The sequence below is a fragment of the Hypanus sabinus genome, chromosome 3 (genome assembly GCF_030144855.1).
Source record: "Hypanus sabinus isolate sHypSab1 chromosome 3, sHypSab1.hap1, whole genome shotgun sequence".
NCBI lineage: Eukaryota > Metazoa > Chordata > Chondrichthyes > Myliobatiformes > Dasyatidae > Hypanus > Hypanus sabinus.
Genome location: NC_082708.1, coordinates 9,914,044 through 9,938,223, shown reverse-complemented (window position 1 = coordinate 9,938,223; position 24,180 = coordinate 9,914,044). Strand labels below are relative to the sequence as shown.

The following is a 24,180-nucleotide window of genomic DNA, read 5'->3' as shown; positions in this document are numbered from 1 at the left end:
CATGGAGTAGTTGGACACCTCGCAGAATGCAATCACCTGGCATTTGGTACGATCCTGCAATTCATTTCCTTTAAGCAGAGAATGATTGACACAATTGAAAGTCTGAGCGAACTACGGTTTTTCTTTGTAGCAAAGGAGGATGAGAGATGACTTGATAAAAGTGTACAGGACAAGAGGTATAGAGACATTTTCCTAGAGCAGCAGCAGCTCATACCACAGGGTATACTTATGAGGTGAGTGGTAGAAAGAATTGGGAGGGGAGGGAGGGGAGTCAGGAGTAGGTCATATTTATGTGGAGAATGGTGGGTGTCTGGAACACACTCTGGGGGTAATGATCAAGGTAGATCATTTCAGAGCCTCTTAGATGGGCTAAGAACTGGAGGATTGCAGGTGTGTAGGAGGGAGCAGAGTGATCTTGAAGTTGGTTAAAAGGTTATGGGCTGAAAGGCCGGTAGTGTATTGTTCTATGTTTTACAACTGGACTTAGAACAGTGTGATGCAGGAACAGGCTCTTCAGCCCTCAATGACTGTGCTGGCCTCAATACCAAGCCCAACGGATCCCACCTGCCTGGGCTCAGTCTAGATCCCTCCATTCCCTGCCTGCTTGTGTGCTCATCTAAATGCTTTGTAAATGTTGCAAATGCATCTGATTCCAGCACTTCCCCAGTAGATTATTCCGGCACACAACACTTCCATGAACTAGGCTGGGCAGCGAAGAGAGCCAGGATAAAATACAGAACCAAACAACACAGCACTTGGTTCCTTAAGGTTGGTTCAGCCGAGGGTGGTAATGGGGACAAGCTCCCGCTACCAATTAAACACTCCCAATGGCGTGTGTCGCAAATAGCCTCTGGCAACAAAGTCCAGCTCCTGGTCTTCACGTTTGTGGCTTAGCTACAAAGCACGGCAGAATGGTTTCTACTGTCACAAACGGCAAAGGTGGGTTACTGGCACCTTAATATCTTTGGATAAACAGTGCTCATCAGCTGTGGATGCAGCTCATCTAGAAGGGAAACTCTGATCTCAAACCTCCGCTGCCTTGCGGCCATACCCACTCAGGGGAAGGTTTTGGGGGTAAACGCCGAGGGAAAAAATATGGAGCTGGAGTCCTACATTGAGTCCAAAGCTGACCGACAACTCCTGCAAAGCCACTGGGGCCAAACTCTATCGGTCTCTGCCATTCCTTTGGACTCATCAGCTACACGGAGAGGGGCAGCCTGCTACGTGGGCAACAGCTTGCCCTCCATATCATACTAGCTTGGCCTTCATACAGGTTTGTGTATCATGTAGACAACTTAGACGCAGCATCTACGTTTGACCCTGACCAATGGAAGGCCACATCGTACAGAAGAGGAACAGGCCCTCCGCTGGTGATGGTGACGTCATGCCAAATCAAATCAGACCAAAGACTTCTATTTATTACAGTCTCTCCCCAGACATTGGCCATATCCCTCCCTGCTCTGCATATTCACATGCCTAAGAATTTCTTAAACACTACTATGCCATCTGCCTTCACCACCACCCCAGAGGCACATTCCTGGCACTCACTATGTAAAAAATAATTTACCTTACACCTCTCCTTTGTACTTACCCCCTCTCACCTTAAATATGAGCTCTCTAGTACTGGACATGTCAATCCTGGGAAAATGATACTGCGGTTTGGGCACACAGGGTTAAATAGTACATCGGTTTTACAGTAATGGGAGGTGTGGGTATTGTAATCAATCAGAAACGGCTGAGCACGTGTTGGTGAGGTGGCCACGACTGGGGTGGTATGGTAGCAGTGGTTAGCACAACACCTCAGAGGTTCAATGCTGCCGCTGCCTGTAAGGAGTCTGTACATTCTCCCCGTGACGGGGTTTCCTTGGGTGCTCCGGCTTCCTCCCACAGTCCAGAGACAGGCCAATTGCTCATTGTAACTTGTCCCGTGATTAGGGTAGGATTAAACATAGAATAGTACAGCACATTTCAGGCCCTTCGGCCCACAATGTTGTGCTGACCCTCAAACCCTGCCTCCCATATAACCCCCCCATCTTAAATTCCTCCATATACCTGTCTAGTAGTCTCTTAAACTTCACTAGTGTATCTGCCTCCACCACTGACTCAGGCAGTGCATTCCACACACCAACCACTCTCTGAGTGAAAAACCTTCCTCTAATATCCCCCTTGAACTTCCCTCCCCTTAACTTAAAGCCATGTCCTCTTGTACTGAGCAGTGGTGCCCAGGGGAAGAGGCGCTGGCTGTCCACTCTAACTATTCCTCTTAATATCTTGTACACCTCTATCATGTCTCTTCTCATCCTCCTTCTCTCCAAAGAGTAAAGCCCTAGCTCCCTTAATCTCTGATCATAATGCATACTCTCTAAACCAGGCAGCATCCTGGTAAACCTCCTCTGTACCCTTTCCAATGCTTCCACATCCTTCCTATAGTGAGGCAACCAGAACTGGACACAGTACTACAAGTGTGGTCTAAACTGGGGGGGGGGGGGGGTTACTGGGCTTCATGGCTCAGAGAGGCTATTCTGCACTGTATCTCAATAAATATAATTGACAGAGGGGATGTTGATTCACAGAATAAAATGCAATTTAACATTAACAATATTTTGCAGAAAGAATTACGATTATTGCTTTAAATATATAATGCAGTTCCTTAAGAATACAGGTCTTTTTTATAGAACTTGAAACAAGTATAAATGTATAGGATTTTAAGATGCACGTTAAAACTATTTGCCAACTGCCAAACTCAGAAAAAAAATTGATGCTAGCTTTCCACTCTATCCATGCCTTCACACAAGTTTTATAAACGTCACTCAAATCTGCCCTAAGTCTCTGCTAATCTTTCAAACACAACTACACTGTCTGCTTTCACCACCACCCCAGAGGAACATTCCTGGCACTCAGAGAAAACAGCCCCAAATTGTTCAACCTCTCCTCATCGTGCATGCCCTCCACGCCAGGCAGCGTCCTAGTGAATCTTCTCTGCACCCTCTCCGAAGCCTCCACATCCTTCTGCCGAAGAGGTGACCAAAAATGAAGTGTGTTCTTTTTAACTGTCGATGGGCATACTGGACAAGTGCAAGAGACGCTTGCCGCTATCTACTAACTCGTCAGGTATAGCGCAGACTCTTCGGCCCAGGATGTCGTACCAAAACTTTAACCTACTCCAAGACCAAACTAAACCTTCTCTCCCACATTGCCCTCCAATTTCGTATAAACCATGTACTTATCCAAGAGTCTTTTAAATATCCCAAATGTACCTGCCTCCACAACCACCCCCCCGCAGGGCATTCCACACACCCACCTCTGTTTAAAAAAAAATACTTCCCTCCGACATTCCCCCCCCCCCCCCCCCCATACTTTCCATCAATCACCTTAGAATGATGCTCCCCTGTACTAGCCATTTCCACCTTGGGAAAAAGTCTCTGTCTGCCCACTCAATCTATACCTCATATCTTGCACTGCTTTATGAAGTCACCTCTCATCCTCCTCCACCCCAAAGAGAAAATCCCTCGCTCCCTCAAGGTACCCTCATAAAAGCTCTTCTTTAATCCAGGCAGCATCCTGGTAAAGCTCCCCTGCACTCTCTCCAACACTTCTACATGCTTCCTACAATGACGCGACTAGAACTGAACACAATATTCCAAGTGGGGTGTAACCAGGGTTTACTAGAACTGCACCATTCCCTTGGAGTTCTTGAACTCAGTCCCCTGACTAATGAAGACCAACACACAACTTCTTAAAACACCCCATCACCTTGTGCGGCAACTTCAAGGGAAGTACAGACCCTTAAGACATAACACGGTGACACTTTGCCAAAAAGACTGATTATCTGTGGGAGCATAAATGTTTATCAAGTGGTTAGTCTTACTTATAGTGTACTGAGCAAAGGCTCAGTACAAAGTGGTCTGACACTCCAGTGTTATTACTGCGGATACTGGTATTAATTCCATCCCATAAACGTAGGTAGCAATGCACAGATATTCCAGGTGAAATGTTTCATAGGACGGGGAAACGCTCACAGAATCAACAGCTCCTCACACTCTAGCCTCCATTCCTTCCCATTGATGGGGCAAACACTTAAAAAAATAACACTAACAGTGTAATCTATTCCATACTAGCCAGCAAATGCGTGTGGCACACGAGCAGGGCTGCAGGACTGAAGGGAGAGTTTATCTGCCCTGATGGGACACAATCTTCAGAACGCCTGGGAGGCCCAGCGCCTGAGTTCAAGAATCCAGCGATGAGGGCAGGAGGCCGCCTGAGCAGGAGGGTTGGAGGCGTGACTGGCTGCACGAGTAGTTGGGTGGGAGGGACAGGAAATTATCTTGTTTTACTGCTGTTGTCTTATGATATTGTTGACTATTTATTAGTGATACAGTGCAGAACAGGCCCTTCAAGTCCAAAGAGCCACACCATCCAGCAACCCACCGATTTAACCCTAGCCTAATCACAGGACAATCTTACAATGAGGACTGCGGGAGGAAACCCACGGGGTCGCAGGGAGAGCTCCTTACAAACAACCGGAATTGAACTCCAAACTCTGGAAAACCCCAAGCTGTAATATCACCCTCACTACCGCGGCGTTCCTGTGTTGTTCTGAGGAACTTTGTGGATGTGCTCTGCTGGAACTGGGAGGCATGTGACATTTGCGAGCTACCACCCCTCACATTCTCAGGTGTGCTGGTTGTTAACGCATTTCACTGTATGTTTCAATGTACGTGTGATAAATAAATCCGAATCAGAGAAGGGTTTCACATTTTCCCAGTTGCCAAATACCCACCCACTGTTTACTGAGAAACTCCCAGACCAAGTTAGGAACTTCTGAACAGGTCTTTGGTTACGACTGTGTCTTTATTATTGGAAAAAGTGTACGGGCGCCAACTTCCCAAACATGAAGGGAAACTCCACATAAATACAAGCGCACACAAGAAAGAGAAAGAGCAGGTGTTATAAAAGATTGGATGGATGCTAGAAATTTAGGAAGTTTAATGAATGAAGGCACTTAATAGTTTTAATCAGGCACCAAGGCTCAGGTTTCACCGCTTTAAGTTCAGATTTGGCTCATTTCAGGTTTAAGATGTACTGAACGTCTGAAGACCCAGTAGTGTCAAAGCAATGAAGTGACTGCTCCTTCTTAACAAAGCCAAACTGCCTGTGGAAGGAGCCTTCCATTGTCCTCCTCCTGCACCTCAGCAGGTTGTCTCCCACGGCGATGGTCTTGATGGAGTGCAGGTAGTTCAGAATGGCACCCGGCAGTGCGGCAAGCCCAGACTTTTCCAAGCGGAGCTCCTGCAGGGAGCTCAGGCCGTCGAACACGGCCACGTTTAAGGACTTCAGGTTGCTGCTGTGCGACAAGTCCAGGGTTTGCAGGCTCTGCAGCCCTTGAAAGCTGCTGGGAGACAACTCGGTCAGTTCTGGAAGACTCCGGAGGCACAAATGGGTCAGGTCCGGCAATCCCACGAAAGCATTCTCGGGAATGTTGGCGATTAAATTCTGGCCCAGTCTGAGATAGCGCAACGGGATGCCTGAAAGGTAACGTGTTGGCACTGCACTTAATTGGTTTCCCGATAAGTCCAAGCTATGGATATTGGGCACAGCCTTATCCAAACTTCGGACAATTGTGGCTATTTGATTCCTTGAAAGGTCCACACTCAGGGGTTTCATCTGGCCTTTGGACATGAACGTGTCCAGGTTTACGTTATGGAGCTGGTTGCTGCTAAGATCAACTTCTCCGAGGGGCAAGCTGGAAAAGATCCCCTCTTCGAGGACTTCCAGGGTGTTATGACTCAGGTTTAAGGCCTCGAGGTACCTCAGTTTGGAGAAAGTGCTGGAGGACATGCCAGTGATGTCATTGTAGCTAAGATCAAGGCTCACCAGTGTTGTGTAGCCAGGTCCAGTGAACATCAAGGGTGAGATGGCCTTCAAGTGGTTGTGTGACAAGTCCAGGTAAGAGGTATCCAATGGAATTGGGACTACAGTAAGTTGGGGCCCAACACCACTGCAGTCAACTTTTGTAAGACTGAAACTACTGAACATCCCAAAACTTTCCACTTCACAGTGACACTCTGGTAGGCAGATCAATGATCCACAGTCACAGGAAATGAGGAATACAGCCAAAACCAGCCAGGCGGAACAAGCCATCATATACCTGCATTGAAAGATGAGAAAATGGGTTAATAAGGCAAGTGAGAACCTGTTCCAAGATACAAAACAGAACTGTTATGAAGCTGAACAAAAACATTTGAAGAAAAGAAACAAGATCACACTTTTACTTGGGCCAAGTTCTGGTGATTGATTGGATAGAATTACAGAAATTAACAGCTAAATTACAAGTTAGAGCACCCAGTTGAGCCGGCAATATCAAAGCGTCACGAGGTAAAGTATTCAGCTCAATAACTCCTTAGGTAGTGCACGAAGAGATTTAACTTTCCTTTAATAAACCGATACCAAGCAGCAAGAATAAAAGATAAACAATAAGGTGTTGTTCTGACATCAAAAGGAATAAACGATTGTGTATGAATAAAGCTTAAGTACATGAACCTTTATACCATCACACACACACAAACACACATAGTTAGGAAGATATTAAAAACAAGAAATTTTGCAGATGCTGGAAATTTAGTAATTTACAAAATGCCGGAGGAACTCAGCAAGTCAGACAGCAGTTACGGAGAGAGGGAAAGAGCTTTGGCACATTGGCCTTCATGAATCAATGTATTAAGTAGAAAAGTTGGGATGTTATGTTTAAGTTGTACAAGACATTGTTGAGGTCTAACTTGGAGTATTGTGCACTGTTCTAGTTACCTACCTACAGGAAGGGTATCAATCAGATTGAAAGAGTGCAGAGAAAATTTACAAGGACGTTTTTTGCCTGGACTTGGGGACCTGAGTTATGGGGAAAGGTTAAATCAGTTAGGAGTGTCGGAGAATGAGGGAGGAATTGATCAAAGGGCCTGTTTCTATGCTGTAGTGTGCTCGGACACTACAAATCAACAGTCAAGCGTTTCCAATGGGCTGACACCATTCATCGGCACAAAACGTCGACTGAAAATTTGCACCCACAGATACTGCCTGACCTACTCTATTCCTCCAGTATTTTGGTGTGTGTTACAAAGACATTAATTGTGATTCAGTATCTGGACCTGATATGAAACTGTACATTGCATTCAAAGCCACATCATATCAATACATGTTCAACAATTTAGAACTGGATTTGTTGTTTTGTAACTCCAAACATTAAACAAATTCAAAGGAGGACAAGAGTCAGGAGATTAGGCACGTAGTTCATTTTTACTTTAAGTGAGAAGTGCATGTATCATGTGGTAGGCTGAGGGCATATGCAATTCATGTAATTACACATATATTAAATGAATCATATCACTAAATTAATCATTTAACCAAGAACACTGAATTCAGTGCAAGGTTACGCAAATCGTTAGTCAGCATCTGTCTTGAAGAACAATGGGTGATGATCAACATCGTCACAAGCCTGGGCAGAAGGTCTGGAGATCCTGAGATGCCCAGTTGTGAAGATCCCCCTCTCAGCCCCACCAATGTCGTCCAAAAAAATGTTTATAAAGCAATATGTTTGGCATCAGCTTGGCTGCTGGAAGGATGTTCAGTGACATCCAGCTCCCTTAGGGGCTCCACTCCGGATTTGCAGTCTGGGTTTACTCCCGTAGCCTTCGTCTCTCCCGAGGCTGCACTCAAGGGAGTGGGGCTATTTGCCTCGAGCTGGGGATCTGGTTCACGAGCACCAGGGCACATTTACATGCCGGTGGGCCTGCGTTCTAAGCGTGCAGGAGCCAGACCTCCTCCCTGTCCTCTGTAGTTCAGCCTGAGTCCTAACAGGAGGCTTCTTGTGGAGGGGCTATGTACTGGCCCCTCACACACTCACCTCTCCTTTTCACGAGCCTGCTAGCCAGCGGTGGAAGCTTAAAGTGAGAGTGACAAGCACTACCCCCTACACTATCACAACAGATGAATCACAACCAAGATTATAAAAATATTACTGAAATGTTAAATACACAAAAGGATTGAAACTGGTTTATTATTGTCAATTGTACCTAGATACAGTGAAAAGCCTGATTTGCATACAGTTCAAATCAATACACAGTGCCCTGAGGTAGAACAAGGTAAAACAGCAACAGGATGTAGAATAAAGTGCAGCAGATACAGAGAAAGTGTGCTGCAGGTTAACTTGCAAGTTGCACGATTAGGAGAGGATATGGGTAATTGGTTTATATTATTGTCACATGTTCCAAGGTACAATGAAAAGCATCTGTGTTCATGCCATCCAGACAGATCATTCCATAGACAAGTACAAAGGAAAAAAACATTAGCAGAACCTTTTAATATAGTGTTACACTTAGAGATATTGTTTGAAGTTCAAAAGTAAACACCAAAGTACATAGCAACACACACAAAATGCTGGTGGAACGCAGCAGGCCAGGCAGCATCTATAGGAAGAAGTGTAGTCGACGTTTCGGGCCAAGACCCTTCATCAGGACTAACTGAAAGAAGAGATAGCAAGAGATTTGAAAGTGGGAGGGGGAGATCCGAAATGATAGGAGAAGACAGGAGGGGGTGGGGTGAAGCTGAGAGCTGAAAGTTGATTGGCAAAAGGGATACAGAGCTGGAGAAGGGGGAGGACTATGGGACGGGAAAAAGAAAGGGGGAGGGGAGCACCAGAGGGAGATGGAGAGCAGGCAAGGAGTGATAGTGAGAGGGACAGAGAGAGAAAAAAAAGAGGAAAAAAGGGGGGAATAATAAATAAGGGATGGGGTAAGAAGGGGAGGAGGGGCATTAACGGAAGTTAGAGAAGTCAATGTTCATCAGGTTGGAGGCTACCCAGACGGAATATAAGGTGTTGTTCCTCCAACCTGAGGGTGGCTTCATCTTGTCAGTAGAGGAGGCCATGGATAGACATATCAGAATGGGAATGGGACGTGGATTTAAAATGTGTGGCCACTGGGAGATCCAGCTTTCTCTGGCGGACAGAGCATACATACATCACCATATACAACCCTGAGATTTATTCTTAATCATTTATTGAGATACAACACGCAGCAGGCCCTTCGAGCCACACTGGACAGCAACCCCCGATTTAATCCTAGCCTCACCCTGGGACAATTTACAACGACCAATTAACCCATACATCTTTGGACTGTGGGAGGAAACTGGAGCACCTGGAGGAAACCCATGTGCTCATGGGAAAGACAATCAAACTCCTTCCAGGCAGCAGTGGGAATTGAACCTTGGTCACCTGTACGGTAAAGCGTTGTGCTGGCCTTCTTGCAGATATTCATAGCAAATACAAAGAAACACAACAGGGGCAATAAAAGTCGGACAAGACAGACAAAGACAGACGTACAAAAGCCAACAAACTCCACAAGTAAAAAAATTGGAAAACTAATACATATGCAATAAATACCAAGAATGTGAGATGAAGAGTCCTTGAAAGCGAGCCCATAGATTGTGGGAACAGTTCAGCAGTGGTGTGAGTGAAGTTAACCCCTTTGGTTCAAGAGCCTGATGGTTGAGGGGTAGTAATTGTTCCCGAACCTGGTGCCGTGGGTCCGGGGGCTCCTGTACCTTCTCCCTGATGACAGCAGTGAGGAGAGATCAGGGCCTGAATAGTGGGGCTTTTGATGTTGCACGCTGCTTTCTCGCGACAGTTGTCCATGTAGGTGTGCTCAATGGTGGGGAGGGCTTTCCCTGTGATGGACTGGGCTGTATCTGTAAAGGGCAGATACACCTTATAAGGTGCAAGGGCAAAGGAACAGTCTGAGGATGTACTGGGGGCAGCCCGCAAGAGTCGCCATGCTTCTGGTGTGTGCGCATCTTCAGGCTCTTACACCCCCTTCCTGGTGGTAGTAATGAGCAGAGGGCGTGTCCTGGTGGTGAGCGTCCTTAATCACGGATATCGCCTACTTGAGGCACGATCTATTGAAAATGTCCTCAGTGGTAGGGAGGATGGTGCCCATAACAACACTCTGCAGCCTTTTCCAATCTTGTACATTGGCACCCCTGTACTAGAAGCTGACGTAACCAGGCGGAAAGCTCTCCACAGTAACTCTGTAGGAATTTGCTAGAGTCTTTCATTTTGGTAGGTCCAATTTGAAGACAGAATATAGTATTAATGGTAAGACTCTTGGCAGTGTGGAGGATTTGAGAGATCTTGGGGTCCGAGTCCATAGGACACTCAAAGTTGCTGTGCAGGTTGAGTGCTAAGAAGCCATGTGGTGTCATGGCCTTCTTCAACCATGCGATTGAGTCTAAGAGCTGTGAGCTAATGTTACAGCTATACAAGGCCTCAGTCAGACCCCACTTGGAGTACAGTACTGTGCTCATTTCTGGTCACCTCACTAGAGGAAGGATGTGGATACTACGGAGAAAGTGCAGAGGATGCTGCAGGGATTGGAGGGTGTACTTTATGAGAAAGATTGAGTGAACTCAGCCTTTTCTCCTTGGAGCAACAGATGAGAGGTGACCTGATAGAGGTGTAAATGATGAGAGTCACTGATTGTGGGGATAGCCAGAGGCTTTTTCCCCAGGGCAGAAATAGCTAACACTAGGGGGCAGTTTTAAGGTGCTTGGAAATAGGTACTGAGGGGTTGTCAGGGGTAAGTTTTTCCAGAGTGGTGGGTGCGTGGTATGTACTGCCAGGACAGTAGTAGACGTGGATACAATAGGGTCTTTTAAGAGACCTTAGATAGGTACATGGAGCTTAGAAATATAGAGGGCTATGAGCTAGGGAAATTCTAGGCAGTCTCTAGAGTAGGTTAAATGGTCGGTACAACATTGTGTTGTAATGTGCTGTAAATTTCTACATTTAAATCTCCTCAAAATCCCAATGAAATAGAGACAAGGTAGGCCAATGGGCCTCTTTCCATGCTGTACTGTTCTATGTTCAGATAAGTAATAGTGAAACACATACAAACTTCGATCATTTTCTCTTATCTTTGTTAACAATGTAAACTATGGACCCTCACCATCCTGGACATGCCCTCTTCTTGGTACTACCCTGAGGGAAGAGGTACTGGAGCCTGGAGACCCACACTCCGCAATTCAGAAACACCTCTTCCCTTCTACCATCGGATTTCTGAACAGTCCATGGTCTACTGAAAATTACCTCATTATTCCTTACTTTGTTTGCACTAATTACTTATTTTGTCATTTTTATGTCTTTGCAGTGTGTAGCTGGCACAAAGCAAAGCTGCACTCCCTTGTCCATTCGTCCCCCCCATCCCTTCCCACCGATCTCCCTCCTGGCACTTATCCTTGCAAGCGGAACAAATGCTACCCCTGCCCTTACACTTCCTCCCTCACCACCATTCAGGGCCCCAGACTGTCCTTCCAGGTGAGGCAACACTTCACCTGTGAGTCGGCTGGTGTGGTATGCTGCGTCCAGTGCTCCCGGTGTGGCCTTTTATATATTGGTTAGACCCGACGCAGACTGGGAGACCGTTTCGCTGAACACTTACGCTCGGTCCGCCAGAGAAAGCAGGATCTCCCAGTGGCCACACATTTTAATTTCACGTCCCATTCCCATTCTGATATGTCTATCCATGGCCTCCTCTACTATCAAGATGAAGCTACACTCAGGTTGGAGGAACAACACCTTATATACCGGCTGGGTAGTCTCCAACCTGATGGCATGAACAGTGACTTCTCTAACTTCCGTTAATGCCCCTCCTCCCCTTCTTACCCCATCCCTGACATATTTAGTTCTTTCCCCCTCCCTTTTTTTGTCTCTCTGCCCATCACTCTGCCTGCTCTCCATCTCCCTCTGGTGCTCCCCTTTCCCTTTCTCCCTAGGCCTCCCATCCCATAATCCTTTCCTTTCTCTAGCTCTGTATCCCTTTTGCCAATCACCTGTCTGGCTCTCAGCTTCACACCACCCCCTCCGGTCTTCTCCTATCATTTCGCATTTCCCCACCCCCTCCTACTTACAAATCTCTTAGTATCTTTCCTTTCAGTTAGTCCTGATGAAGGGTCTCGGCCCGAAACGTCGACTACGCTTCTCCCTATAGAAGCTGCCTGGCCTGCTGCATTCCACCAGCATTTTGTGTGTGTTGTTTGAATTTCCAGCATCTGCAGATTTCCTCGTGTTTGACTTCCTCATCCAGATCATTTATAAAAATCACGAAGAGTAGTGGTCCGAGACAGATCTCTGAGGCACTCCACTGGTCACCAATCTCCATGCAGAATATGCTTTAGCGAGCAAGCCAGTTCTGGTTCCACAAAGCAATGTCCCCTTGGATCTCATGCCTCCTTACCATATAACCATATAACAATCACAGCACGGAAACAGGCCATCTTGGCCCTCCTAGTCCGTGCCGAACCCTTAACCTCACCTAGTCCCACCTACCCGCACTCAGCCCATAACCCTCCACTCCTTTCCTGTCCATATACCTATTCAATTTTACCTTAAATGACACAACTGAACTGGCCTCTACTACTTCTACAGGAAGCTCATTCCACACAGCTATCACTCTCTGAGTAAAGAAATACCCCCTCGTGTTTCCCTTAAACTTCTGCCCCCTAACTCTCAAATCATGTCCTCTAGTTTGAATCTCCCCTACTCTCAATGGAAACAGCCTGTTCACGTCAACTCGATCTATCCCTCTCAAAATTTTAAATACCTCGATCAAATCCCCCCTCAACCTTCTACGCTCCAATGAATAGAGACCTAACTTGTTCAACCTTTCTCTGTAACTTAATTGCTGAAACCCAGGTAACATCCTAGTAAATCGTCTCTGCACTCTCTCTAATTTATTGATATCTTTCCTATAATTCGGTGACCAGAACTGCACACAATATTCCAAATTTGGCCTTACCAATGCCTTGTACAACTTTTGCATTACATCCCAACTTCTGTACTCAATGCTTTGAATTATAAAGGCCAGCGTTCCAAAAGCCCTCTTCACCACCCTATCTACATAAGACTCCACTTTCATGGAACTATGCACAGTTATTCCTAGATCTCTCTGTTCCTCTGCATTCCTCAATGCCTTACCATTTACTCTGTGTGTTCTACTTGGATTATTCCTGCCAAAATGTAGAACCTCACACTTCTCAGCATTAAACTCCATCTGCCAAAGTTCAGCCCATTCTTCTAACCGGCATAAATCTCCCTGCAAGCTTTGAAAATCCACCTCATTATCCACAACACCTCCTACCTTAGTATCATCGGCATACTTACTAATCGAATTTACCACCCCATCATCCAGATCATTTATGTATATTACAAACAACATTGGGCCTAAAACAGATCCCCGAGGCACCCCACTAGTCACCGGCCTCCATCCCGATAAACAATTATCCCCCTCTACTCTCTGGCATCTCCCATCTAGCCACTGTTGAATCCATTTTATTACTCCAGCATTAATACCTAACGACTGAACCTTCTTAACTAACCTTCCATGTGGAACTTTGTCAAAGGCTTTGCTGAAGTCCATATAGACTACATCCACTGCCTTACCCCCGTCAACATTCCTCGTAACTTCTTCAAAAAATTCAATAAGATTTGTCAAACATGACCTTCCACGCACAAATCCATGCTGGCTACTTCTAATCAGATCCCGTCTATCCAGATAATTATAAATACTATCTCTAAGAATACTTTCCATTAATTTACCCACTACTGATGTCAAACTGACAGGTCTATAATTGTTAGGCTTCCTTCTAGAACCCTTTTTAAAGTTTAAAGAACCCTTACTTTCTCAATAAACCTTGCATGGGGTACCTCATCAAATGTCTAGCTGAAATCTATATACACTACATCTACTGCTCTTCCTTCATCAACATGTTTAGTCACATCATCAAAAAATTCAATCAGGCTCGTAAGGCACAACCTGCCCTTGACAAAGCCATGCTGACTATTCCTAATCATATTATACCTCTCCAAATGTTCATAAATCCTGCATCTCAGGACCTTCTCCATCAACTTACCAACCAACAAAGTAAGATTCACTGGTCTACAATTTCCTGGGCTATCTCTACTCCCTTTCTTGAATAAGAGCACACCATCCACAAACCTCTAATCCTTCAGAACTTCTCCCGTCCCCACTGATGATGCAAAGATCATCGCCAGAGGCTCAGCAATCTCCTCCCTCACCTCCCACAGTAGCCAGGGACTCATTCTGTCCATCCCAGTGACTTATCCAACTTGATGCTTTCCAAAAGCTCCAGCACATCCTCTTTTTTTAATATCTACATGCTCAAGCTTTTCAGTCCACTGCAAGTCATCCCTATAATTACCAAGATCCTTTTCTGTAGTGAATATTGAAGCAAAGTATTCATTAAGTACCTCTGCTATCTCCTCCAGTTCCATACACACTTTTCCACTATCAAATTGATTAGTCTCATTCTCTCACGTCTTATGCTCTCGCTCTTCACATACTCGTAGAATGCCTTGGGGTTTTCCTTAATCCTGTCCGCTAAGGCCTTCTCATGGCCCCTTCTGGCTCTCCTAATTTCATTCTTTAGCTGCTCCCTGCTAGTCTATTAATCTTCTAGATCTCTATCATTATCCAGCTTTTTTTTTAACCTTTCATAAGCTTTTCCTCTTTCCTTGACTGGATTTACAACAAACTTTATACACCACGGTTCCTGTACCCTACCGTCCTTTCACAGTCTCATGAGAACGTACCTATGCAGAACCCCATGCAAATACCTCCAAACATTTGCCACATTCCTTCCATACGTTTCCCGAGAACATCTGTTCCCAATTTATGCTTCCAAGTTCCTGCTGGATACCCTCATATTTCCCCTTACTCCAATTAAATATGTTTTCCTAACTTGTCTGTTCCTATCCCTCTCCAATGCTATAGTAAAGGAAACAGAATGCAATCACTATCTCCAAAATGCCCTCCCACTGAGAGATCTGATACCTGACCAGGTTCATTTCCCAATACCACATCAAGTACAGCCTCTCCTCTTTTAGCTTTATCTACATATTGTATCAAGAAACCTTCCCGAACACACTTAACAAATTCCACCACATCTAAACCCCATTGCCCTAGGGAGATGTCAATCAATATTTGGGAAATTAAAATCTCCCACCACGACAACCATTATTATTACACCTTTCCAGAATCTGTCTATCTGCTCCTTAATGTCCCTGTTGCTATTGGGTGGTCTATAATAAACACCCAGTAAAGTTATTGAGCCCTCCCTGTTCCCTACTTCCACCCACAGAGACTCCATAGTCAATCCCACCATATCTTCCACCTTTACTGCAGCCGTGACACTATTTCTAATCAACCCCCACCTCTTTTGCCTCCCTCCCTGTCCTTTCTGAGACATCTAAAACCCAATAGTTGAAGTAACCATTCCTGCCCCTGAGCCATCCAAGTCTCTGGAATGGCCACCACATCATAGTTCCAAGTACCGATCCACACTCTAAGCTCATCTGCTTTGTTCATAATACTCCTTGCATTAAAATAGATACATCTCACACCATCGGTCTGAGCGCATCCCTTCTCCATGACCTGCCTATCCTCCCTCTCGCACTGTCTCCCAGCTTTCTCTATTTGTGAGTCAACCTCCTCTTCCTCTCAACACACACAAAATGCTGGTGGAACACAGCAGGCCAGGCAGCATCTATAAGGAGAAGCGCTGTCGACGTTTCGGGCCGAGACCCTTCATCAGGACCCTCCTCTTCCTCTGTCTCTTCTGGTCAAAGTCAACAAAATTGTATTATCAACATACATATACTCAGTGGCCTCCTGCCCCGAATAAACTGCCCACAGAGTAAGCTTGTAGTCTTCTGCAGCCTCTCTACTTCAAGGTTCAACGTGTTGTGTGTACAGAGAGGCTCTTCTGCACACTACTGTTGTAACACAGGATTATTTGAGTTTCTGTCACTTTCCTGTTAGCTTGAACTTGTCCGGCAGTTCTCCTCTGACCCCCCCCCCCTCATTAACAATCGTTTTCACCCACAGAAATGCCATTCACTGGATATTTTTTTTGTTTCTTGCACCCTTTTCTGTAAACTCTAGAGACTGTTGTGTGTGAAAATCCCAGGAGATCAGCAGTTTCTGAGATACTCAAATCACCCCGTCTGGCTCCAATAACCACTGCATGGTCAAAGTCACTTAGATCACATTTCTACATTTGATCTGGCCATGTCTGCATGATTTTATGCATTGAGTTGTTGCTGCATGATCAGCTGATTAGATACTTGCATTAATGAGGTGTACAGGTGCACCTAAAAAAGGCTTCTACTGAGTGTATGTCACCATATCAATCATTAATTGCCACATCATGTCACCATCTGCCCCCTTGGTATTCATTTTCTTGCAGGGATTTTACAGGAAAATACAGAAATACAATAGAGTTTATGAAAAAACTATACAAACTGACAAACAACCCTCATCCTTCAGCTTCCTTCACTCAAGTTGCACAAGATAAACACTACAACTCAGGAACAGATCTTTCAGCCGCAGTCTTTAAGTTTCAAGTACCTGGGTGACACCATCTCAGTGTCTGTTCTGGGCCCAACACATTGATGCGATCACGAGAAGGTATGCCTCAACTGTACTTCACTGGAAGTTTGAAGAGATTCAAATGTCACCATATATTCTTGCAAATTTCTGTCAAAGTACGGTACAGCATTCTGACTAGTTGCATCAAATGGTTCAATTTAATATCAGAGAATGTGAATTGAATAGAATTTCAGTTTATTGTAATTTAGGAACCACAAATGCAATGCGGTTAAAAAAAATGAGACAACATTCCTCCGGAATGGTATCACAAAGGCACATGACAAAATAGACTACACCAGAAAATCCACATGTTTGGCAATCCCCAATCCAGAATCCGGAGAGGCTGCTGCGTATTAATATCGCGATACCATCTTAGCACATTCCCCAGAAAGGAGCTCCAAAGCTACCAGACAAAACAAGACTACCCAGACACACCAACTCAGGAGACCAACTCTACCACCCACCAAAAACTAAAGCTACAAGACCTACACAAACCACATAGTTATGTATAGCTATAGTTAACATATAGTTACAACAGTGCAGACAATACCATAATTGATAAAAAAAAAGACCATGGGCACAGTAAAAAAGCCAGTATACAACCTGAAATTCATCTTCACAGAGACTGCCATGAAACAAGAAACCCTGAAGAATGAACTGTAAGTTCAGAACTCCAAAGCCCCCCCCCCTCTTCTCCTCCCTCCCAGGCACAAGCCTCAACCCTCTCCATCCCCCTTCCATTTACACCAGAAGAATCACACTCTTCACCCTACAAGCCCTAGCAAAAGCCTCCAAAAAGACCTTGATCTACAGTCCATCACAAACCACAGTCCATAACAGTCCTCCAGTAGGAGGTCCGCAGTTCCCTCTTCCAATGACCACTGCCTGGAATGGAGGCTCCAACATACAGGACAGCAAGAGGCTGCAGAGAGTTCTAACAGGGTTCCAGCACCAAAGACATCTTCAGTGGAGATCAGTGGAAACACAAATGGACAAGGGAGTCGCATAGGGAGAAATCCCTTCGCGGGGGAGGGGGGGGCGGGAGGAAAAGACATGTTTGGAGATAGTGGAAGTTACAGAGAATTATGTGCTGAATGTGGAGGCTGGTCGGGTGGTAGAGGTCATGGGTTCAGGGTGAAAGTTGAGAAGTTTAAGGGGAACACAAGGCGAAACTTCTTCACTCAAGAGTGTAGAATGAGCTGCCTGCGCAAGTGGTGCACACAAGCTTGATTTCAATATTTAAGAGAAGTTTGGATAGGCATATGGATGGTAGAGGTATGGAGGGCTATGGTCCTGGAGCAGGTTGATGAGAATAGGCAGTTTAAATAGTTTTGGCAAGGCTAAGATGGGCCAAGGGGCCTGTTTCTGCGCTGTACTTCTCTAGGACTCATTCCCCAAACATACTTCTTTCCAACTTGTGCACAAGAGAACAGCACGGCCCCTGTCACCAATCCGTTCAGATGTTAGAACAGAACAAAAATGCTATTTTTATACTGAACTTCACAATTATAGATAGTTAATTATCAGGCTCTTGAACCAGAGGTGATAACTTCACTTGCCTGATCACTAAACAATTCCCTCAATCTATGGACTCACTATCAAGGACTCTTCATCTCCTGTTCATGAAATTTTTTGCATATTTATCATAATTTTCCCTTGTACTTGCACAGATTGTTGTCTCTAAACAATCAACGTGCAAAAGACAGTCTTTCATCAATTCTTTTGAGTTTCCTTTATTTACTAAGAACGCCCGGCAGAAGCTACACTCGGGGTTGTATATGGTGACGTACATGTACTTTGATATTAAACTTGCTTTGAACTTTTGACATTTGGTAAACCATATGTTTGACTTGCAGGATCAATCACCATTCACAATAGAGGTGTTAAAAGTCAATAGAAACTACAAGCTTGACAGCTGATACTTAGAAGTCAGCAAAGCAATTGTCCCAGTGTGTGTGTGTGTGTGTGTGTGTGTGTTTCTCATCCCTTGGTTACCTGCTGGGCAAAAGGAAGCAACGTTCTTCAAAGACCTTTTCTGCCTGGGTCGTCTGCACCATATCTGCAGTGTGCCCTTGCCTGGATATTATGTTAACCCCTGCCTTACTGCAGCTTCCACACTATCTGCCTGCAAATGATCCCTAACCCTCCACTCCCCACTTGCCAACACGCCTAAGTGCCTCTGTCGTGTCTGCTTCCACCGCCCCAGGCAGCCACCACTGCATAATGAAAAGCTTACCCGTTATATTTCCTTTGAACTTTCACCTATCTGGAGTCTGTACATTAGCGATTCAGTGAGTTCACAACAAAAATGCTCAAGAGATCTGTTACTTTCTGGTCATGATCAGACATCTGTAACGCTCAAAACTTGCCACAGTTGCGTGCAACGTGTAATATGACTACTACTCTACACAGGGAACAGCCGATGGGTGTGTAGCAACGGCTCTGCCCTGGTTTATTTAATTACACTCTCACACTTCTCTCATTGCCAGCGCGAATTCAGTATTTACAGTCTGCCACAACTGCAGGTGGCAAATATTTATTCCTAAATATTTCTTATGCTGGAACTAACTTTCCTCATTATCCCGTTATTCCACCCCCACTCACTGCACTGCAAGGTAAACACTTTAAACCAGTTTTTATAATGCCGTTTACACTACCATTGGTCAGGGTCGACCGTGGATGTTGTATCCTAGCTGTTTGCCCACACAGCAGGTTCCGCCTCTCCTTGCGACTGATGAATTGAAAGGAACAGCAGAAACCGTTTGGCCCCAGCAGTATCGCAGTCAGAGTTGGACTCAACTTAAGACTAGGACAGCCTCAGGGACTCCAGCTGATATTTCCCCTCCCGAAGCCTTCTCACAAGTGGGTATGTCCACAAGGCAGCGCAGGTTTGAGATCAGAGTTTTCCTTCTCCTAGATGAACCACCAAACGTGGCTGATGAGCCCCATCTGACCAAAATTTATTTACAATGTCTTTACACTGTAAGCACATGCCATTATTTATGTATTTACACACATTTTACTCCATATCCATACTTCGACTGCATCGGTCCCTGCTGTTCCTTCGGATTCCTCAGCTGTGTGGAGAGAGGGAGCCAGCTGCAATGGGCTTGCTCTCCATGTCGTACTACCCTGACTCACGTTATCAAGCAGACTGCTGGAACACAGCACCCACAGTCGACCAATCAACAGAGAGCCTCAAATAGTTAGTTTGATCTAACGCTTTTCTAGAACTTTTTAAAAAGGAGATACAAGGGGCAGTTTAAAAAAAACACACCAACTAGTGGGTGTTTAGAGTATGTTGTCTGCTAGAGGCAGATACATTAGGGACTTTTAAGAGATGTTTAGATGGGCACATGAATGGGAGGAAAATGGAAGGATACGGACATTGTGTAGACAGAGGAGGTTAGCTTAGTTGGCCATTTGATTGCTAGTTTATTCGGCTTGGCATAACATTGTGGGCTGAAGGGCCCATTCCTGAGCTGTTCTAATTGTTGAACATTGTTGTCTTTTGCATGTCGCACGCTGACCAACACACCGCAGCAAAATTCCTACCCCGCCTGAATTTGTGTGGTGAATAAAGTTCACACCATTAACTTACATACTCCCTGTGCACGAACAAGTTCAAGATTATTGTCTTGGGTGAACATACCCAGGGTATTAATGCCATGAAAATCAGCTGTGTGCAGCAGCAGCACGATATGTTAAAATCAACTGACAAATTATATATAACTTACACAAAAAAAAGACACAACTACATTACCATATAACCATATAACAATCACAGCACGGAAACAGGCCATCTCGGTCCTCCTAGTCCGTGCCGAACTCTTAATCTCACCTAGTCCCACCTACCCGCACTCAGCCCATAACCCTCCACTCCTTTCCTGTCCATATACCTATCCAATTTTACCTTAAATGACACAACTGAACTGGCCTCTACTACTTCTACAGGAAGCTCATTCCACACAGCTATCACTCTCTGAGTAAAGAAATACCCCCTCGTGTTTCCCTTAAACTTAAACTTATGCCCCCTAATTCTCAAATCATGTCCTCTCATTTTAATCTCCCCTACTCTCAATGGAAACAGCCTATTCACGTCAACTCTCAAAATTTTAAATACCTCGATCAAATCCCCCCTACCTTCTACGCTCCAATGAATAGAGACCTAACTTGTTCAACCTTTCTCTGTAACTTAATTGCTGAAACCCAGGTAACATCCTAGTAAATCGTCTCTGCACTCTCTCTAATTTATTGATATCTTTCCTATAATTCGGTGACCAGAACTGCACACAATATTCCAAATTTGGCCTTACCAATGCCTTGTACAATTTTAACATTACATTCCAACTTCTGTACTCAATGCTTTGATTTATAAAGGCCAGCGTTCCAAAAGCCTTCTTCACCACTCTATCTACATGTGACTCCACTTTCAGGGAACTATGCACTGTTATTCCTAGATCTCTCCGTTCCTCTGCATTCCTCAATGCCTTACCATTTACCCTGTATGTTCTATTTGGATTATTCCTGCCAAAATGTAGAACCTCACACTTCTCCACATTAAACTCCATCTGCCAAAGTTCAGCCCATTCTTCTAACCGGCATAAATCTCCCTGCAAGCTTTGAAAACCCACCTCATTATCCACAACACCTCCTACCTTAGTATCATCGGCATACTTACTAATCCAATTTACCACCCCATCATCCAGATCATTTATGTATATTACAAACAACATTGGGCCCAAAACAGATCCCTGAGGCACCCCGCTAGTCACCAGCCTCCATCCCGATAAACAATTATCCACCACTACTCTCTGGCATCTCCCATCTAGCCACTGTTGAATCCATTTTATTACTCCAGCATTAGCACAATAGATTCTGCAGATGTGCGAAATCCAGTGGAACACACACACAAAATGCTGGGGGATGTCAGCAGACAGGCAGCATCTATGGAAGGGAATAAGACAGAAAAGGGCAGAGACCCTTTGGACCCCAAACATTACATGTTTATTCCCCTCTACAGATGCCGCCCGACCGGCTAAGATCCTCCAGCATTTTGTGTGTGTTGCATAATTACATTAGTTCAAGCTGAGGTAATTATCACAGGTATTCAGCAATTCAGGAGCAGCTTCTTCCCCTCTGCCATTCAAATTCTGAATGGACAATGAACCCATGAACACCACCTCATTTTTTATTATTTCTGTTTTTGCACTAATTTTAATTTTATTTATATATTATTTACTGTAATTGATTTATTATTTTCTGTATTATCATGTATGGAATTGTACATCTGCCACTAAGTTAACAAACTTTAGGACATATGCCGGTGATATTAAACCTGATTCTGATAGTAGGGGTTGTCAGGTTAGTCAAGAACCTGATGGCAGAGGGGAAGAAACTTTATCAGCTGCACAGAGGTGAGAGCTTGACTCCTGAGATAAAATTTAAGGATTTTATATGCAGTCATGGAAAACTACAACACAGAAACAGTCCCATCAGCCCATCTGGTCTGTACTAACCCATTTAGATTGCCTACTCCCATTGACCTGCACCCAGGCCATAGCCCAAAGTGCCCCTCCCATCCATATGTACAAAGTTAATTGCTTGCATGTGATGTAATTGCCTGCATGTGATGTACTAGTACAATCTTACTGCTTTGAAAGTCCTGATGTCTTCTAATAAGACCACAAGACATAGGAGCAGAACTAGGCCATTCAGCCCATCGAGTCTGCTCTGCCATTTGATTTTGGCTGATTTATTTTACCTCAACCCCACTCTGCTGTCTTCTCCACACAACATTCAGCACCCTTAACGATCAAGAACTTATAAACTCCCGCTTTAAATAAACCCAATAATTGCATAAATCAAAAGTCAAAGTAAATTTATCACAAAAGTACATATGTCACCATATACTTCCTTGAGATTTATTTTCTTGCAGGCAAACAAATGCAATAAAAATTATGAAAACCTATACATTAAGGGAGAAGAACACATTCGCCTGTTAGAAGTTTGTTTGTTTCGTTCTTTCTTTATATTAAAGAATTGATTTTTAAAAAAGGTAAAGTTAAGGAACTCCAATAACGTTGTCAGAAAGCGAAAGGCTGCTCACGTATCAAAAACGTAATGCCAGCGTGCAGAAGTGTTGCAGGTCGGATCATAAAGCCGAGAACGGGAGGGGGGTTGTGGCAAGTCGGTAAAAGATTTGAGACGCTGGACACAAAAGCAATGGGCCGAGGCGACAACGGACCATCGCCTCTCCGCCGTTCAACTCTGCAAAGCGACACGACTGAAAATGGTTATAGTGCCGAGCCCCGAAATCGAAAGTTATGGAAATCTGTCACATTCCTCAAAATAAAACCCTGCTTAGTCCAGGGCATTGCCAATTAAGCATAAGAGGCAGAAAATTATCGATTTAAAAAAAAATATTCAACCGCGTTGGCTAGTACATTGCAGTCAGAATGCCAAGGGTTGTCCGAATGTACCTCATCGGTCACTCGCAGTTTAATGCATAGAAATAATAGACACGGACGTGCAGAGGCTGGGAAAGGGAGGGAAGAGAGTTTGTAGAGGTTTGAAATCGGATTCGTGTTACTCCCAAATGCCTGCACTTCTTTGCCCGGAGAATCCTCAGGGTCCACTTACTATTCACTTTGAACGACTTAATTGCAACCAATTCAACAAATAATTCATTCTAGTGCGTGGTGGAGAATGAGAGCAACTTTTCAAACATTAACTTTATTTACTAGTAGTTGAATATTTTAAAAACTCTGTACAAAAAAAACTAAGTGATTTGGGTCAAACATTAGTACTGTAACTAGAAACCAAACCCCAATGAGAATAGCAGAAGGTATTAGCAGTGCAAAGCAGCTACAACTTCAGCGGACCAATAGTCAAATCAGTTTTTGCTCTTATAAAATTAATCAATATAACGTTCAATTTAAGATGCAGTTTAAGCTGCTTGGGCGTAAAGGGAATTGGGTTTTCGTGCAGAATTCACAGCGCTCAATCCTGCCTTGGTAACGGAGGTTTAGCAAACTTACCGGCTCTGCAACGTGTACACGCAGCACTACTACACTAAGCGAAGTGCAGAAAAGACTTCTTGTCAGACCCTTCGGATCTCCGTCCACCTTCAACGCAACGCCAGCATTCTGCAGATCCAGCTCTGCTAACACTCACACGTCCCCGGGCGCAGGGCGGTAGAGGCTGAAAAAAGAGAAAACTAACACTGCACCTTTGGACCGGCCCATCGCCCGCCCGTTCACTAACCCGCAGCGCACACAGACAATGAGCTGTCTGCAAAATGCCCCCAGACTTCAGTTTCACCGCCGCACCACGTGGGGGCGAAAGAGGCGCGAGAAGACCGGCCAATCAGCAGCGGTGCCTCATCCAGGTGACGTTCGGAAATAGAACACTGAATTTGTCAATGGAATCCAGCGATGTAACCTTTTCACAGATGATATTCCCATCGGATACATTCATTCACATGCTGCAAGTATTTCCAGGCTAGAGAATGCAATAAGTGGGAAATTAAAGACAAAATCGAGTTTACTGTCACATGAACAAGTATATGTATGCACAGGTGCAATGAAAAACTTACATGAAGCACCATCACATACGCAGCATTCACAAGAAACGTATAAATTATATCAGCAGATTCAAGAACAACACTCATATGCTTCTTGAACCA

General features: G+C 44.7%; 1 protein-coding gene across 1 annotated transcript; it reads right to left on the bottom strand.

The window, feature by feature from the left end:
* Positions 1–4,832: 4,832 nt before the first annotated feature.
* tsku (tsukushi small leucine rich proteoglycan homolog (Xenopus laevis)) lies at positions 4,833–23,804 on the bottom strand. Its single transcript, XM_059963722.1, has 2 exons — positions 23,534–23,804; positions 4,833–6,148 (listed from the first exon to the last, which is right to left on the bottom strand). The coding sequence occupies exon 2, from the start codon at positions 6,142–6,144 to the stop codon at positions 5,062–5,064; it is 1,083 nt and encodes a 360-aa protein (XP_059819705.1). The 5' UTR covers positions 6,145–6,148; positions 23,534–23,804; the 3' UTR covers positions 4,833–5,061.
* Positions 23,805–24,180: the final 376 nt, after the last annotated feature.

What these genes read in the sequence shown, in the direction of transcription:
- tsku (XM_059963722.1), bottom strand. Translation starts at nt 6,144, where the DNA reads ATGATGGCTTGTTCCGCCTGGCTGGTTTTGGCTGTATTCCTCATTTCC.